General features: G+C 36.3%; 1 protein-coding gene across 1 annotated transcript; it reads right to left on the bottom strand.

Moving 5' to 3' along the window:
- Positions 1-830: 830 nt before the first annotated feature.
- On the bottom strand, positions 831-15,835 carry IL15 (interleukin 15). The gene is made up of 6 exons (XM_003790185.3): positions 15,761-15,835; positions 13,807-13,904; positions 12,428-12,512; positions 6,405-6,449; positions 3,760-3,897; positions 831-1,093 (listed from the first exon to the last, which is right to left on the bottom strand). Exons 1-6 carry the CDS (start codon positions 15,770-15,772, stop codon positions 983-985), a joined length of 489 nt encoding a protein of 162 aa, XP_003790233.1. The 5' UTR covers positions 15,773-15,835; the 3' UTR covers positions 831-982.
- Between the last annotated feature and the right edge of the window lie 4,014 nt (positions 15,836-19,849).

Raw genomic sequence — 19,849 nt, 5'->3', positions numbered from 1 at the left:
AATGGAGAGAAACAGAATTTTTAGATCATTTCCTATGCCACAGTCATTCAGTGAAGACTGGAACAAATGATTCTGGGGGTAAGAAATTTGTAATGAAACAAGAACATTTCATCTTACTCACAGTTCCATTAAAAAAGAGCTTACTAGTTTAAGACAGTTAAGTGCAAAAAATATATAAACAACTGTTTTATGTCAGATAACATTGGCTCCAACAAATCAACAATTTTTTTTTCTCCTACCAATATGGCAAAAATAAAAGACCTGTACTTGGAAAAGCATGATATATAAACATCATCACCATTAGTTTTCTATACATCATTTTACCTACCAAGTAAGTTTATTATTGCCTCTACACGATCTGTGATTTACAAATGTACATTACATGCCACATATTGCAATTTCTTTCTTTCATAAGAGGTGTTTTATATATCGGTGACTAAATTACAGAGGAAAGCACAGGCTTTCCACATGGTTCCTATTTTTCTCGCTGGCAAGCCAATTCTTTTTTGGGGTGCTACACCTGATGAAGAAATGAGTGAGGACTGGTAGCCCACAGCTCTACACTGGTAGGGGAATGCCAGCATAGCTGTTGGCCAGCATCTTGGGTACCCTTATCATCCCTTAAACAAATGCCCCCCCCCTTTTTCCTATAGCAAGATAAAATACAAGTGCAACTTCAAATGATAAAACATGTACACACATTTATTCAACATTCTATATTATATAACAAATATGTACAATTTCAAATAATAAATTAAAAACAAATGAGCAAAATAAGTTTGAAAGGAGTTCATAGTCATTGTTACTTAATGACATTTTTCTGTCTTCATTTCTAAGAATTCATCTGATCTGAGATCCCGATCATCATCTTGTTAGAAAAACTTGCCTGGGCGGCACATTTGAAATGCAGAGTGTTTTGTTGTCTCTAAGCAGCAGGACGGTGTTTGTTAATAACAGAAACACTGAAAAGGATCAATCGCAATCAAGAAGGGTTGATGAACATTTGTACAATATGTACAAAACTCTGCAAAAATTCTTTAATATTTTTTTCTTCCAGTTCCTCACATTCTTTGCATCCAGATTCAGTTATATTCTGCCAAATGAAAAGAAAGGATTAGATTGGCCAGCGTAAGATACTTCTTTCATAGGAATATCACATCATTTGAACCATTTGGTAAGGTCTTAGCACGTGAAAACTTAGCAAAATAGTATCAGGAAAAACGGGGAGATTCGATATGAGTTTGTTTGTCATGTAATAGATTAAGGGCATTGAAAAAAAAAACCCCACGTCTACTAGACCATGGAATTCCTGCTTAAAGCCCTCCGCTAGTTTCTTATCATCTACCTCTCGCATAAAGTCTACCCCGCAGGGCACAGAGGCCCTCCATGAGCTGCTCCTTACCTATTTCTTTCACTGTTCCCCACTATCTGGGTGTTATGGTTTCGTAACACTGGGGCAGCTCCTGCCTCTCCTTATAGTGCACAACATGCTATCAGACGCCTCTCTATCTTTGCTTTTCTCTCTGTCTGTGACATTCTTCCCATTTTAACTGTTGCTACTCACACTTACGGTTATTCAGAAAGCCTTTTCTGAACCTCTGAGCTCCGAGGGCTTAGTACAATGTCCCCTCTCTGAATCTCAGAGCCCCTTGGTTAGACTTCTCTCACAGTACATCATGGATTGCATCCATACAACGAACTTTTATCTTTTTTATACTACTCTTCTCTAAGCCCTCTTTTAGAAGGGCAAAGCCCTGTATTTTTGTTTCCCTAGTATGTAGCGTAGGGCCTTGCATACAGTACTTAACAAATCATTGTTAGTTGAATTTAACCATTCAGGGGAATATTAAAAATGACCGTAATTTAAGGACAGTGTCTGAATAACTGGAGTATTCCAAAGGTGGCAAATATTAATCAACGTTTTAAGAGATCATCTGAACCATGAAGGCTGTGTCAGCAAAACTGAAAATTAGGTTTTACATCCATTAAGCATTTGGAATTTAGATTCACCAATATTTATCAAGCAAATACTCTGTGCCAAGCACTGTCATATCTCATGGAAGGCTATCCTACTTGACCCTGACAATGATCATGTCAGATAGGGAGAGAGAAATATTAAATGACTCATCTCAGCTGATATAATCAACTGGAAAGCTTGCCATCCATGATTTCTGACTGTGCCGTCCTGTACACTCATTTCTGTACACCTGTCACACTATGTCATGATGACTATCAACATGTACACTCAACCGTTCACCATTGATGTTGCCATGATTTATCTGTTGCAAGTCTCACTCTTTCCGCCTATAAGATGGAAATAACATCTTGTAGAGTATTGGTAATATTAAATCCATTTCATAACTATGACAAGTATTTAGGATATGGGAGCCATTTTTCCAGAAATTAGGATACAGCACTGAAAAAACAAAACACCTGCACCTTTGCAGATGACATTCTAGTACAAGAGACAGGTAATACCCATTACATAAAATATATAGTATGACCGTGGGGCATGCAGAGAAGGGGACAGTGGTGTAAAGTGGTGACAGCACAGCAAATGTGCATAGGTGACATCACTGTGAGGTGACATGTAAGCTGTAACCTGGAGCAGACTGTGTTTTTAGAGAAAGTCAAGGTGTCCAGTCACGTGAGCTTAGGGTTTTGCCTTTGTCTAAACATAGTTCCCCAAGTATCTTTAAGGTTCGTGCCCTCACATCTGTGTCAAGTATCTGTTCATTAGTAAAACCTTTTCTGGAACTAGAGCCCCAGGCCCCTTTACCTGCCTAATTTTTCCTCATTAGACTTAATAAATAACTAATTTATTATTCATTTTCTGATCTATTAGCTTGTTTCTGTTTCCTCCCTTCTTTAAAGCTGGGATTGGGGGTGTTTCTCTTCATGCTGCTTTCTGAAGGCCTAAAAAGTATTCATCGCATGAACTGATTTTATTTTGTCTTCTTTGTTTATAAAACTGCCTTCTCTCCACCCTGCTTGGGCCACATACAGTTTGCCACGAAGAGCACAAGCCTCTTCAGCCTCTTTGCACAGCTGGTTTTCCAGCCTATCATGGGAGCTCCTAGACTTTGATCCCCTGAAACTCTCTACTTCTCAAGTTGCCTGGGATATTCCAGATTATACTCAAATAACTAGCATTTTTTTTATTCTGATCCTTTTTCAGCATTTATCTTTTCAGAAGGTATGAGGACAGACTCACAGTGAGACTGTTTGGGTAAACACAATGGCTCCCCATTTTGCTAGCTGCGTGAATTGGAGCATGTGATTCAAGCTCTCGTACTCCAATTTCTTCAACTGTCAAACAGAAATAAGGATAACTATTTCACAGATTCCTTGTGAGGATTAAATGAATTATCAATTTAAAGCTCAGAGAATAGCATCCAGCACACTCTAGTAACCGAATAAATGTGAGTTACTTGTATTGATGCTGAACACTTGACTGTAATTAATGTCTGTCTATTACACCCGAGGTAAACACCTTCAGGTGAGTGACCAGCTTGACTCACAACTGTCATGTTAGCACTGAAGCACACTGCCTGCCATTATTCTGTAAATGTTCATTTACTGAATAAATCAATGAACAGTTTAGGACTGCATGCATGCCAGACCTCTCTGAATGCTACTTGGGAATGGCACTCCTCTAGAACCGAACTCTCTCTCCTGAGTGCCCTTTAGGATGAATGATTTCTCCAAGACAAGCCCAAAACATCCAATGCGGTGCTGGATGACTATCAGACAACTCACCTCGTTAGAAGATAAACTGCTATTTGCTAAGAAGATAATGTTTTCTAAGGTGTCATTAAGAGGCTCAATTCTGGACTCATATAAAATAACTCGTAACTCCAGGAGAAAGCACTTCATTGCTGTTATTTTGCAGTTTGGCTAAAAAACAAGAGTTACAAAGAACAATTTTGAAAAAAAATATCATTTTCTCATTATTCATTTTCATGTGGATATAATTTTGATATCTTAAAAGTCAATCTAAATATTTTATAAAGATACGTGATACTCTTAAGCCATTTTACAAAGAACACAACATATTTTTTTATTGGCTTTCAAATCAAACTAAAATGAACAAAACACAATTCAGAAGGCCAGCAATACTGTATAGAAGGGCACGACACTGGAAAATCTAGAAAGAGTTGGGGACTTTTTTTCACCGAGCACGTTTTCACTGTGGGAGAGGTGATAATAGTGGCTTTAGACTCAAAACATCAATACGGATTGTGCATGTGCAAGAATTTTTAGAATCAGATTGTGTTGTTGACATTTTAAACAGTGGAAGCTACGAATCATATTATTCCGGCAAGTTCTAAAGTTCCAGATGGAGAAATGATTCCAAGAAATTTATCAGAGAAATCTAAGCTGGTAAGAAGACACAACAAATACCAGCCCTCTGTTGTCTTTTTGTGCACACTTTGATGTCCTCTCCATTTTTTAGAGAAAGAAGTTTCCCTCCCCAAAATGACACAGTGGCTTTGACACAACCTACATGAAAACTTGGGTCAGTTATTCAATATATCTAAGTTCTGGTTTTCATCAGTGAGAATAAGAGGTGCTCAATTATGTGATTACTAAGTCTTCTTTCAGAAAAAAAAAATAAAAAACTTTGTTACTAGACAAAAGAAAAAAAAAGAAAGAAAAGAAAAGAAAAATCAAAGCAAGACTACTGCCTACTCACAGGCTGGCCAAATCAGAAAGGGGTCTCCTAGCTACCACAAAAGTACATTTACCACAACAGTTATTTTAACAACCCCCTAAATTTCAAAGACAGTAAATATCCCAATGCCTTGCATAGTGCCTGAGATCCTACAGGTGCTTAAAAAATGCTTACTGAATGGACAGGTACATGAAAGAACACACTCAAATGCCCAACACTGGCCATATTCCTTGCCCCCTCTACCCCCCAAGGTAGCGGCTACATATTGAAAGATAAATATTGTCACTATGTTAGCCATAATAAAACTGAGGTTCAGAAATGTTTAGTGAGTTATTTTATTATTATTATTTTTTTAAATTTCAGAATATTAGGGGGTACATGCGTTTCAGGGGTGTCCAACCTTTTTTCTTTTCTGCTGCACATGGGAAGAATAAGAGTTGTTTTGGGCCACATAGTAAATATGTAATCACTAAGGACAGCTGATTAGCCAAAGAAAAGGTTCCTGCATACTTTTCATGATATCCCACACCACAAATAAGCACAACAGTCTTCAGATAATCTGCTGGCACCCTGAGGGCTGAGGGTTGTGCCCCCTGGTATATACCTTGTTTTTGTAGAGATTGAATCAGAGTTCTAAGTGGGCCTTTCACCCAGATAATGTGCACTGTTGGTATGAATGTTTAGTGATTTCTAAGGTAACAAAAGTAGAAAGTGGTTGAGTCACTGTTTAAATCTAAATTTCAATCTCTGGTTTATTCTAGAGAAGCCCTGAGTTATAAGTTTATCTTCTTGCAAAAATACAATCTTGGGTTGCTAAATATTGGTGGTTAATTGACTGATTCTGGCTTTAAAAAAAGTGCAAGGAGAAATAGTAAACACCCTGAGGCAGAGGAGGGAGACAAGTTCTATGCACAGAAGTGCTACTAAGAAGCTGATGAATACTTATTTTTTTTTTCCAGGTTTTGGCTATCGCTTCTTCCCAATGGTTAGAAAGTCATCTATGCCAGACAAATTCTAATAGAGAAATAACAGGGGGAGGACATAGAGTTTGTTTTCTATAGGTTGAAGTTAGAGATTTGTTCCTTGGTTTTAGTAACAACCCAAAAGGAAAGGAAAGGACTACATCATGAGTGAAATCCTACATGCCTCAAGAAGTGTCAATATATTAATGAAACAAGTTCAAGATCATTTTCGAATTCTGGTATATTTTATCAATTATTTTTATTTTCTCATGCCATAGAACCATTAGAATCTTATCCTGACAAACAGATAGCCATGAAATATGCAGAACATGGATGTCTGTAAGCAATTTATAGAAAATATAATTGGAGATTATATTATATAGAAAATATAATTGGAGATGGTGATATAATACCAGGAATAACAAATACATTGTATTCTTTTAAACGGAATCAGTTAACCCGAGTTTTACATCTAATCACACCATGACCCAACTGCATCGTAAAAAGGTGTGATGTATTTTGTTCGACACCGATAGAAATGCTTTTAAATTTTGATTTGGCAACATAACAAAAATAGCATTTACGTAGCTCTCTGACTTACAACTTCAACAAACACGTATAAAATTCATTGACATTATATTTTAGAAACACATAAAAAGACATTTAAAAATTATACATATTTTAGATATGTTATGAAAATATACTTCTTAAACTTTTGAAGACTGCCAAAGTAGCAATTTATAAAAAAAAAAAAATGCTATACTCACGTGCACATCACTTTCAGTGTATAAGGAAGCATCAATATGTATAGACTGAAAGGGAAGAAAATTATATAACATGAAAAACTATGCCCAGTTTTAGATATAATGAGAATAACCTACTGAAAGCATTCAATTGAGCTATTTAAATTAATTTTTTATTTTGAGATAATTTTAGATTCATACAAAATTTTTAAAGAAAATACAGAGATAGCCTGTATACTCTTCACCAAGTTTCCCCCAGTGATGGTATCTTGCCTGGTCATTGTGTAATATTACAACCAGAAAGCTGACATTAACACAACTACCTACCTCATTCAGATTTCACCAGTTTTATATGCATGAGTGCATATGCAGGTTTATGTAATTTTATCACACATGCAGATTCTCATCATCACCACCAGTTAAAATACAAAATACAGTAGTTTCATCACCATGAGGACTGTCCTGCTGTTCTCTTATAGGCAAACTTTCCTACCCACACATCGCCCCTCCATCACTACCTACCCTCTCTCACCTCTGGCAACCACTTCTCTTTTCTCCATTCCTACAATTTTATCATGTCATGAAGATTATTATATAAGTGGAATCTTACAGTATTCCACCTATTGAAGTGAACTTTTTAAACACTAGCTCTTTTATAAGGAGTTGCAGGTTTATAGAAAAATAAGTGGAAATTATAAAGACTTCTCCTATACCCATCTCCCCTCACTCATGTTTGCCCTCTTGTTAATATCTTCCATTATTGTGGTGCCTTTATTATAATTCATGACTCCATATTGGCATGTAAACTAAAGTCTATAGAATATTATGAACCATTTTGGTGTTGTTTATTTTATCTGTTTTGACAAATGGATAATGACATATGTCCACCATAACATTGTCATACAGGGTAGTTTCTCTGCCTAAAAAATCAGGATAGCACTCTGCCTGGTCATCACTCCCTCCTTCTGAACCTCTGGCAACTGCTGTTCTTTTTAATGCCTTCATAGTGTTCCTTTTTCTAAAACATTATATAACTGGGATTATACAGAATGAGTCCTTTTCAGATTAGCTTCCTTGCCTTACCAATATGCTTTAGGGGTGTCTCTATTTCTTTCCATGGCTTGATAGCTCGTTTCTTTTTTTCTGTTGTATTAATGCACCACAATTTGTTCAGGAAGACAGGCTGTATTGGCCTTTTTTTACCCAGCATAATATCCTATAGATACAACCAATTGGTTGCATCACTAGTTTGTACAGAGGTTCCTCACAAAACTAATAATAGAACGTCTGCATGGCCCAGCAATCCCACTTCTAGGTATATATCCAAAGTAAGGGAAATCAGTATATGGAAGAGGCATCTGCACTCCCATGTTTATTGAAGCACTGTTCAAACCAGTCAAGATTTGGAATCAACCTAAGTGTTCATCAAGAGATGAACGGATAAAGAAATTGTGTACATATATGCAATGGAATATGAGATGGCCCTAGAAAGAATGATATCCTGCCCTTTGCAACAACATAGATGGGACTGTAAAACATTGTGTTAAGTGAAATAGATCCAGCCCAGAAAAACAAACCTTGCGTTTTCTCACTCATATTTGGGAACTAAATACTAGCTTGTTCCTTTTAATTGCTCAGTAGTTCTCCCTGAGATAGTATAACATAGTTTAAGTATTTACCTATTGAAAAGCACATCTGGGTTACTTCTAGTTTTTGGCAATTATGAACAAACTCTACGAACATCTATGTGCATATTTTCACATAAACGTAAGTTTTCCTTTCCCCGGGATAGATGTACAAGAGTACAATTGTTGAATTATGTGGCAAATACATGCTTTTTGTTTAATAGAACAAACCAGTTTAATAGAGTGGCTACACCAATTTACATTCTCACCAGGAACGTAGGAGTGATTCAGTTTCTAGTCTTCCTTGCCTCCTTGGATTAGCACCATTGTAATTTATATTTTATTTATGTATATTTAGAATGATCATTTTTTGTGCTATTTTTATTTGTATTTATTTAGCATTATCACTATTTTTGACTTTCTTACAGCTGTTGTGCTTTCTTTTGTACATACGTCCTTTCTGATTTTCTGTCTAACAGTGTATTAGTTACTGAGAAGGTATAATTGAAGATTTTTCTGTTTCTCCTTCTGGATCTATTACTTTCTGTCTCATGAATTTTGAGTCTTTGTTGTTTGGTCATTATGACTTAATATCCTAAGTCCATAATGACTTAGGATCATTATGTTTTCCTTGTGAATTTACATTTTGTCATTATAAATTGTCTCTCTTGACTCTTGTTCTGAACTCTATCTGCTATCACTATAGGGACTTTTAAAAATTGACACACGTACATGTGTCACTTTCGTAGAGCTGAAACTCTGATATTAATATAGAGACTTTTAACAATTAACATGTGCCTATGCTCAGTTTCCTAGAGCTGCTGTAGCAATGTACTACAACGTAGGTAGTTTAAAACAACAGAAATTTTTTGTTTCACAGTTCTGTAGACTGAACATCTCCAGTCTCAAGGTATTGGCAGGGCCACACTCATTCTGAAGGCCTTAAGGCAAAATCCTGCCTTGACTTTCCTAGGATTTTGGTGGGTCCTGGCAATCCCTGGTCTTCCTGGGTTTGTATCTGCATCACTCCAAACCCTGCCTCTGCCTTCCAAGGGGATTCTTCCTGGTGAGTTTCTCTGTCTTTTCCTTAAGTAATAAAGACACTAGTCTTCGGATTTAGGGCCCACCTCACTCGAGTATGATCTCATCTTAACTTCACTAATTATAGCTGCAAAGATGTCCTTTCCAAATAAGGTCACATTCTAAAGTTTCAAGTGGATGTGAAATTTTGTTGGGGCGGGGGGCGCTATTCAACCCACTATAGTATGATATATCGTTTTCTATCTTTTTAATTTCACCCTGTCTGAAGTAAGCTTCTTATGGGTAAAAGAGATAGGTTGTGCTTTTTTAATCAACTCAGCCTGTCTTTTATTTGGTATACTCTCTTTTTCCTTTCCTTCTAGGATACTGATAATAGAAATGCTGGAGTTTTGTAACTGTGTTTAAGTTCCTGAGGCTTTTTTCCAGGCAATTTTCTCTCTAGTACTGTATTTTTTAGAATTGTATATTAATATGAGGGTAGAGATGATTAGGTTACCTTGTTTGTGTTTGTTAGGTAGAGTCCAAGTTGTAGTTTTGCTCCTCTCCCAGGAGGCAAGCTATGTACCCTTATATGGTGCCTATTAGGTAAGAACACACCAATCCTCTTCCTTCTTCCCCCTCTTCCTCACTTGACTTTAATTGTGTTTTTCTCTTTTGTGAGCGTGTACTTGTTCATCTACTGGTTTCATATTAGTATTGAGTACACTGGAGACTTGTTTTTTCATTCTTGTGGTATTTTACTAAGAATATTCTCCAATTCTATCCAGATTAATATAAAAGATATAAAGTCTCCATTTTTTAAATTGCTGAATAGTATTCCATGGTATACATATGCCACAATTTGTTAATGTATTTATGTGTTAACAGACACTTGGGTTGATTTCACATCTTTGCAATTGTGAATTCAGCTGCAATAAATATTCTAGTGCAAATGCCCTTATGCTAATTTTTTTTTTAATTTTCTGGGGAAACCTAGTAATGGGATTGTAGGATCAAGTGGCAGGTCTACTTTTAGTTTTTTAAGGATTCTCCATAGTTTTTTCCAAAGAGGCTGTATTATTTGGCAATCCCACCAGCAGTGTAATAGTGTTCCCCTCTTTCCACATCCTCACCAGCATTTGCAGCTCTGAGACTTTGTGATGCGGGCTATTCTCACTGGGGTTAAGCAATATCTCAAGGTGGTTTTCATTTGCATTTCTCTGATGATTAGGGATGATGAGCATTTCTTTATGTGTTTCTTGGCCATCCATCTGTCTTGTTCAGAAAAGGTTCTGCTCATACTTTTTGCCCAGTGGTATTGGGATTGTTTTTTGCTCTTTTTTGGTTGACAAATTTTCTGTAGATTCTGGTTATCAACCCTTTGTCTGATTTGTACCATGTAAACATCTTTGCCCATTCTGAAGGTTGTCTGTTGGCTTTAATTTTGTGTCTTTAGCTGTCCAAAAGGTTATTAGCTTTGTCTCATTTACTCATTTTTTTTTTTGTTGTTGTTGTTGTTGCAATTGTCAATGGCATCTTCTTCATAAAATCTTTCCCCAGGCCATTATCATCAAGAGTTTTTCCCACACTTGGAAAAAACTTGGGATTTTTATCATTTTGTGTCTTAGATTTAAATCTTTTAGACATTGTGAGTCATTTTTTGTAACTAGTGAGAGATACAGGTCCTATTTCAGTCTTTTACATGTGGTTATCCAGTTCTCCCAGCACCATTTGTTGAATAGAGATTCTCTTCTCCAGTGTAGACTTTTGTTTGGTTTATTGAAGATCAGATGGAGATATAAGCCTGGTTTCATCTCTAGGTTTTTTTGTTCTTTTTCATAGATCTGTGTCTTCATTTCTATCTAGCACTGTATCTGCAAGTTAACTGTCTTTCTTCTGTCATATTCATTTGGCTAATGAGCCTTTTCAGTTTGTTTTATATTTCAGTTATCGTAATTTTCACTTCTGTAATTTCCATTTGGTTCCTTTTATATCTTCTATATTATTGCTAGGGCTTTCTATTTTTTATTTGCTTCAAGGGTACTTATAATTGCTTTTGAAGCATTTTTTTTTTTTTATAATGGCAGCTTTCAAATCCAATCCATATCAGATAATTCCAACTTCTGATCCATCTCAATTTTAGAGTTAGTTGATTGCATTTTCTCTTTTAAGTTGTAACTTTCCTGCTTCTTGGTATGATGAGTGATTTTCAATTGTATTTTTGCATTATATTGTATTATATTATAATTGTAATCTATATTAGCAGTCTCCTATTACATTGGGAGACTCCGGTCCTATTTATATTTTCTATTTTAGCATGCAGCTATCCTGTTTGAATTTAGCATACATGTTCTAACCTATTTTCATGACCTTTGATTCCAACGACATAGTTTTCAGAACTTTTATGGTGCCATTTTTGTTTATTTGGTGCTACTAGACTCCCTCTGATCCCCTTGGTGTCACTTCTTGGAGAAGGTAGCACTTTTCCAGGCCAGTCCCCCTGGTTTATCTAGGTAAAGGATGTGAAACTCTGATTCTGGGGATAAAGTATGCCTCTCTAGGCCACTGTTTTGAGAGTGGTTCGCTCTCTTTTCACTGCCATTTCTATCAGACCACCTGGTAACTCTAGGAGGGAGAGCTGGGTCTCTAATCCATAGGCAAGATAACTCTTCCTGGGGTTATACTATTCTCCCTTCAGGTGCCACAAATCGCCCTCATTTCTCTTGCTAGAGAAAGGGACTCTTTAACCTGGGTAGACTGAGTTCTTCAGACTGGGCCACTTATGCACATAAATTAATTTTTTCTTAATTAATTTTTCTCAATTTTTTTCTAAGCACATAATTTAATTTTTCTTTCTTTCTTTTTTAATTAAATCATCACTGCGTTACATTAATGCAGTCATGGGGTACAATGTGCTGGTTTTATATACAATTTGAAATATTTTCATCAAACTGGTTAACATAGCCTTCATGGCATTATCTTAGTTATTGTGTTAAGACATTTATATTCTACATTTAGTTAGTTTCACATGTACTCTTGTAAGATGCACCATAGGTGTGGTCCCACCAATTACCCTCCCTCCACCCATCCTCCACCCTCTTCTCCCCTCCCTTTCCCTTTTCCCCATATTCTTGGGCTATAATTGGGTTATAGCTTTCATATGAATTAATTTTTAAAGTTACTTAGAATCTTAATCTTTTTTCTTCTTAAGAAAAAAGTTTCCTTTGAGCGATAAAGTGAGACTCTACCAAAAAAAAGTTTCTTTGAGGTTTTATAAGGTTCATGAATTTCTACAAAAATATTATTTCAAGTGAAATTTCATTAAGACTGACAGGGAAAACACAGAGAGAGACATATGCTATAGCAATTATACTGACTACTTTTCAGAAAATGAGGACTCACTTGAATAAGCTCTTCAATTATTTTCAGGTCACTTATTACATCGTGCCAGTTGGCCTCTGTTTTAGGAAGACCTGCACTGATACAGCTGAAAGAAGAATCACAGAGCAAAGCATTTTGAATGAGCATAATATGGTCTTGATGAAATCCATAAGCACAAGAATAATCAATAATTTATTAACCTAACCAGTGAAAAGATCTGTATAACCCTTGACTCTGTAGACTCAACAGATAAACATGAATATTGAACATATAGTACATGGTGCTTTGGGATAACTTGAGTAATTATCAACATGGATTAGAGAAAAGTTTAATTGGGGGTATAATTCAAACATAACCTAAAACACATTTTATTTTACAGTTTTATGTTTTATTTTACAATGAAATAGAAACCATGCTGAATCAACATTTTGGGGTGAATTATCTGTTTTCTTTACTTAGAAGCTTCATCAGAATTTTAAGTCTAACACATAAGTAAAATTCCTAAAAATTATTATTTTTATGTCATGATTTTGACAACAAATGTTCTTTACATTATGTTAAACATGCCCTTTCTATGCTGCTTATACTATTACTGTACTATAAACAGCTTTCTTCATAAACATTACAGACTTTAGGCCAATCTAGGCTGAGATTATATACTTACTCAATTTGGTAAAATTCAAAATCCAATGTTCACGCAAAAGACACTTTCACTGACCAAGAGATTATAGAATGGTTTTTAGAGTTTTAGGGGAAAAAAAGTTACTCCCTGGTGGATCTTGTACAGAGGAATGATAGGCAACACTAATCTGTCTTATAATGATTTACCTGCACAAATCTATGGTTCCCAATGCTATGAAGGCATTAGTAGAGTAAAACTGAACTGGGAGTCAGATTATATAACTATAGATTGGGTGCTTTGGGCCAACTGGGTGTATTAGCTGCATCTAAGAGAGAAGAGAAAAGTTAATAGGCATGGAAAAATATGAATGTTTATTAGAAGGAAAAACAAAAGGCTTAAATGAAGAAAGGAATGTTTTAAACTGAACTAGAGTAGAATACAAGGATAAGAACAGTCAAGAATGGACAAAAACTAACAAGCAAATTCTAAACAGCTAACTTTTTACTGCTGTGAAAAGCATGTAGGATGTCAGGTTTAGGGGCCCAACTTTTATGGGGATGTAATGCACATTTAGAATAGTAACAGGATTTAGAAATGCTCAGTTAGGTGTTTACCAAACCTCCTCTGAATCTTCACAATCTGCTTTCTATCATATTCCAAATACTGAATATCTAGCAATATAAGCAAACTGAACATAAACCAGTTTAAAAAAGGAGACATTTGAAGACAATCATTGCAGCCTTTAGCATGATGAAATTTATGCCTAAAGATGAATTACCCAAAAATGAAGACACGAATGGCAGCCTCTGTTAAAAAATGACTATTTAGAAGTAAACACAAGGAGCACTGGATGGAAGTACTTCTCAAATATGGTTTCTGAAAAATATAAGCAGAGATAAAATGGTTACTTTTTTTAGTTGAAAAAGTTTAAAATAACATTTTATCATATTTTAGGTCCAAAGCTGTAAATTTACCATAACGTCACAATTAAGGTTTCTTACAAAAAATAATGTAAGCAGAATTAACCTTTTTTTGCTTTTACTCCTATTTCCAACTCTTAGGCACAGCAGTCTACTAATAAGTATTTCCCCAAATGTATGAAAATGATAATAATTTTAAAATGTTCACATTTAATAATTTACATATGGGCTGGCTCGGCACCTGTGGCTCAAGTGACTAAGATGCCAGCCACATACACCTAAGGTGGCGGGTTCGAATCCAGCCCGAGCCCGCCAAACAACAATTATGGCTGCAACCAAAAAATAGCCAGGTGTTGTGGTGGGCACCTGTGGTCCCAGCTACTTGGGATGCTGAGGCAGGAGACTCAGTTGAGCCCAGGAGTTGGAGGTGCTGTGAGTTGTGAGGCTACCGCACTCTACCCAGGGGTACAGCTTGAGGCTCTGTCTCCAAAAAAAAAAAAAATTTACATATGGGCTAATGTCACCACTTTATTACATAACCTTTGACTTCTCCTTCTCTGCTTTTTAATAAGGCCAATATACTTTATACAGCACATATTAATAACATCCTTTAATAACTTAGATGCATTATTTATAATATTTTAATGTAAATATATGAGAAATAATTACAAATTAATATCATTGGAAGAAAAACTGATTAAAAATGAAATCAATTGAAGATAATTCTGTTCTATCTTGACTGCTATTACTGTATAACAATTTTTCTTGGTAATAAAGGAACTTTATCTTTATCTTTAGTTTATCTTAGAACTTTCTAGAGTTTTAAACTTTTGTCTACCCTTTTAGCATTGCCAAAGCCTTTACAGTTTCAGAAAGCAGTGTAACCACCACCTTAATCACTAAGAGTCTGTGATTCATTTAGTCTACATTAAAAATATGAATGATATCTAGATTTTGGTCTCAAAGACTACATAATTTATTGATTAGACAAATATTTAAAGAACAAAATAAAGTGGGATAAGTTAAACGTTTACAATAACATGGAAAGTATAGCAAGATTGTTAATAGTTTTCTTAAACATGTATATGTACATGTCTATGCACACATGCGTATAATTTTTTTTTTTTTAAGGCAGAGGCTCACTCTGTTGCCCAGGCTAGAGTGCCATGGCATCAGCCTTGCTCACAGTAACCTCAAACTCCTAGACTCAAGTGATCCTCTTCCCTCAGCTTCCTGAGTACTGTGTTTCCCTGAAAATAAGACCTATCCAAAAAATAAGCCCTAGCAGGATTTCTATGCATTTTTCAAATATAAGCCTTCCCTTGATAATAAGACCTAGTGATGGGCTTGGCTATGCAGTGTATCTGCATAGCCATGCCATGCATTTTGGCGTGTAGAGGAAGACATTCCCTGAAAATAAGCCCTAGTGTGTCTTCTTGAGAAAAAATAAATATAAGACAGTGTCTTATTTTGAGGGAAACATGGTAGCTGAGACAGATGGCTGTCATGATGTCTGGCTAATTTTTCTATTTTTAGTAGAGATGGGGTCTTGCTCTTGCTCAGACTGGTCTTGAATTCTTGAACTCAAAAGATCTTCCTGCCTTGGCCTCCTAGAGTACTAGGGTTATAGGCATGAGCTACCATGTCCTACCTATTTTATATATTTTCAAAATAAAAATGAACAATGCATATGCTCCAGATATCTGTGACAGCCTTAGATCTTTGAAGAGTAACAATATACTATGAATATCTGAAATTCAAATGACCCTTTAAGAAAAGTCCATATGCTATTTTCATCTATTTTTTTCTTACCGAAATTCTCATTACTCAACTCCGTACTAAGTCCTTAGGTATTGAAGAAGAGCTGGCTATGGCAATGGGTTTCCAGCAGCCATCCATCCACAGTATCTCCTGCAATACAATCCAGGATAAAGGGTGATCCATTAAAAACACAAGTGGACTAATGGGGCTGGAAGGGATGGGATTAATATTTACTGAGCATCTCTTTTTAATGGGCATTCTGTCAGTAACTTGATATATGCATCACATTTAATCCTAACACTAAACCTGCAGGGTACAGTTAGCAGCATTTCAATAACCTGTTCTGACCGCACAGCAAGTGCAGGATTTGAGATTACAAAGGCCAAATTCTTCTTACTATGTTAGTCCCTGAATAGACAAATTCTAGAGCCCTATTCATGAAAAGTAGAAACAACCAAATACATAAATTCATACAATGACTGAATTGTTAATCTAATTAATAACAGCAGTAGTTGCTCTACAGATTTATTTGAAACACAGTCTCCTTTGTACTCTCATTTTATGATTATTCCCTTTGTCTAAATTACCTCAATGCTTGAAATAAAATTTCATAATTATCTCTGTAATTACATCCAAATCCTTCTAAATTCTCCTTCTAAAAAATATCTTCTTTAGATGCAGTACCCAAATTCCATATTATTCAAAAAACAGTGTTTATTGACTTGGGATTGATTATGCTAAGGATGATATAATTCTTAGTAAGACTTCAGAAAGCTATATTTGTAAACAATGGAGATTTGACTTCTGAGCTCTCTAGCAGTGAGTTTCTACAATGCCTTCATGGACTTTCACTGCCCTGCCCAATCACCTCCTGCTTCTATATGTAAAAGAAAACTAAATGCTTTAGCCAGAAGGCTCCACAATAAACTATGCTCACTAAACATGAGTAATACAGTAGGAAATGCCCTCCAAAGTTTCTAACAAAATAGTGATAATGGAACCAGTGTGTCTAAGAAGAAATATTTTATAATTTTCTTTGCTATCTTAGCCCGTGTTCTGCTGCTATAACAGAATACTACAGATGGGGAAATTTTTAAGGAACACAAATTTTTCGGCTCATTGGTTCTAGAGAATGAGAAATCCAAAGGCATGCATTGATATTTGGCAAAGGTCATCCTATTGTTACTGGAGGGCCCTGTCACTGTCAGCCAGATGCAGAGGTAGGAACAAACTTTATCTCTGACCAAAAGTTAGGTCTTCCAAACTTTATTATCAGTAAGCCAGTGATTCTGGAGAACAGTGAAAGTAGCCTCTCAACTCTGTTTTGCCTCAGTTACAATTCTAATAGTTTTATAATGGGAATACAAGGAAACATACCTAGAAAATTTTAGCTTTATCTGATAGGAAGTAACATCAAAGTAGTCTTCATTCTAACAATGCAAAATGTTTAAACAGCAGAAAGGTAGTTTTCACTTTAACAAAATATCTAAGAAAACCATTAAAGAAAAAAATCATACTATCAAAGTAACCTTTACTAATATCACAACATCTATTGTCTATGTGTGACTACTTCCTCAAATCTCCTGATGTAATCATCCTCACAATCATGGGGAAAGCCTAACTAGATAATCATGGGAGGTGTGTGGAGATGGCTGAACAGACTAAGTCAGCTGTACTGCTTCAGTTTAGCTTCTCAAACTCCATCATCTTTCAGGCTTCCCATGGCAGCATGTCAGAAATTGGAAGCAATCACAGGAGGCAAACTCACCCTTTTATCAGGGTCTTATTCACACAATAACTAACTCCACTCTCCTAATAATTTCATTAATCCATTCATGACGGCTTTAGCTAATGAAAGTCCCTGAGGAGATACCATATCACCTATTAAAGGTTGCACCTCTCAACACTGTTAGAATGGCAATTACATTTCACATGAGTTTTTGTCAGGACATTAAAATCATAGCATTCTATCCCTGGCTTTCAAAAATTCATATCCCTCACACACAATGCAAATACTTTTATTCATCCTAATAGGCCCAGCATTAGCTCAGAAGTTCAAAGTCCAGAGTCTCATGTAAATCAGATATGGGTGAGATTTAAAGCATAATCAATCTTGAGGCAAATTCCTTGCAGCTATAAATTTATGAAATCAAAATCAGTCATCTACTTCCAAACTACAATGATGGGACAGGCACAATTAAATGAGAATGATAAATATTCTTATTCCAAAGGAGGGAAATAGGCAAGAAAAGAGGTGTCATTACTCCCAAATAAGTCCAAAACCCAACAGGAAAAACAACACCAAATCTTTTTTTCTTTTTTTTTGAGATAATCTTACTATGTTGCCCTCAGTAGAGTGCTGTGGCATTCCAGCTCATAGCAACCTCAAACCCTTGGGCTTAAGCGATTCTCTTGCCTCAGTCTCCCTAGTAGCTGGGACTACAGGTGCCTGCCACAACACCCAGCTATTTTTTGTTGCAGGTGTCATTGTTGTTTAAGCTGGCCCTGACTGGGTTTGAACCCGCCAGCCTCTGTGTATGTGGCCACAGAACAACACTAAATATTAAAACTGGAGAATAATCTTTCACTTCATGTTCCAAATCCTGGGTCCATTGTGGTTGATTGGCCCCCAAAGTTTCATGCAGATCCACTCCCATGGCTTTGCTAGTCATAGTCCACACTTCAGCTCTCTTGGGTTAGAGTCTCATGCCTGCATCTTTTCTAGGTTAAATTTCACACTGGCAATTCTATAGTTCTGGGATTTTAGTGGCAACTCCATTTATGTGCCTCCACTACTGAAGCCTCCCTATTGGGAGCTCTCTGTGGTGGCTCTCTCCCACAACAAATCTCTGCCTGGCCCCCAAGATGTCTAGGACATCCTTTGAAATCAAGGTGGAGAAAGAGATCCCCCAGAGCTCTTGCATTCTGTGAGCCTACACACTTCACACTACATAGATGCCAATGAGACTTACCTCTGTACCTTCTGAAACAGTGAATCAAGCTTCACCCTGGGCCATCTGAGCCACAGTTAAGGTGGACAAAGAGCACTGCACTACAATATTAGGAGCAGAGTGTCAGGACACTTCCAGGTGGTGAGTCCCCTGGAGGGTGGCCTGTCTGGGCCTGTCTCGCAAAACCATCTGCCCTCCTAGAGCTTTAGGCCTGTGATGGAAGGGGCAGCCATAAGCATATTTCAAATACCTGAGGGGTCTTTCTCCCATTGTATCAATGAATGGTACCTGGATTCTCTATATCCATATTAATCTCCTTAACAAATTGTTGCATGGCCTCATTTTTAGTATTCTCCTCTGAACATGCTTTGCCACTCTTTATATAGCCAGGCTGTGAATTTTTCAAATCTTTCTGCTCTGTTTCCCTTTTAATTATAAATTAGACCTTTAAGTCATTCATCTCTTCCCTCATCTCATTGTATGCACTTAAAAATAGTTATGTGGCAGCCTCAATGTTCACTACCTAGATATTTTTTTCCACTGGATACTATAGTCCTTTGCTCTTAACTCTACATACCATAATGTCCAAGGACATTATGTGTCTATGGACACAATTCAGCCAAAGTTTTTGCTACTTTATAATAAGGAGAACTTTACTCCACTTTCCAATATTTTGTTCATTTCTGTCTGAGATCCCATCATAATGGCCTTTGTTATCTATATTTCCACCAACACTCTTGTCATGACCATTTTTGTAATCTCTAAGAACATGCAGACTTTTCCTAGATCTATTTTGTTCTTCTGAGCCCTAACCAATAAAACCCTTAATGCTCCATTTATGGAAAAATAGATATTTTCTGGACTGCTTTTCCAAATTCTTCCAGGCTCAACCCATTATTCAGTTCTAAAGCTACTGCCACATTTTCAGGTAATTTTTTTATAGCAACAGTTCAACTTCTCTGTATGAATTTTCTGTGTTAGCTCATTTTCTGTTGCTATAACAGAATAGCACAGACTGCACAATTTATAAAGAACAGAAGTTTGACTTCTGGTTCTGGAGGTTGGGAAGTTCAAAAGAATGAAGTTGACATCTGACCACAGTCCTCCCACAGCATAAGGGCAAAAGGGTGGGAGGCAGAAATGAGTACTCAAGACAGAGCAGAAACTGTATCAAATTCATCTTTCCATT

Source organism: Otolemur garnettii, unplaced genomic scaffold (assembly GCF_000181295.1).
Source record: "Otolemur garnettii isolate 467f Iridium unplaced genomic scaffold, OtoGar3 scaffold00041, whole genome shotgun sequence".
Lineage (NCBI taxonomy): Eukaryota > Metazoa > Chordata > Mammalia > Primates > Galagidae > Otolemur > Otolemur garnettii.
Note: the sequence above shows the minus strand (reverse complement) of the source record. Positions and strands in the feature narration are given on the sequence as shown.

What these genes read in the sequence shown, in the direction of transcription:
- IL15 (XM_003790185.3), bottom strand. An exon ending in ATTCGTGTCTTCATTTTTGG is followed by an intron (nt 12,513 to 13,806) that starts GTAATTCATCTT and finishes TTCTTCTTTCAG; the next exon opens with CTGTATCAGTGCAGGTCTTC. An exon ending in GCAGTTTATCTTCTAACGAG is followed by an intron (nt 1,094 to 3,759) that starts GTGAGTTGTCTG and finishes TTCATTTGGCAG; the next exon opens with AATATAACTGAATCTGGATG.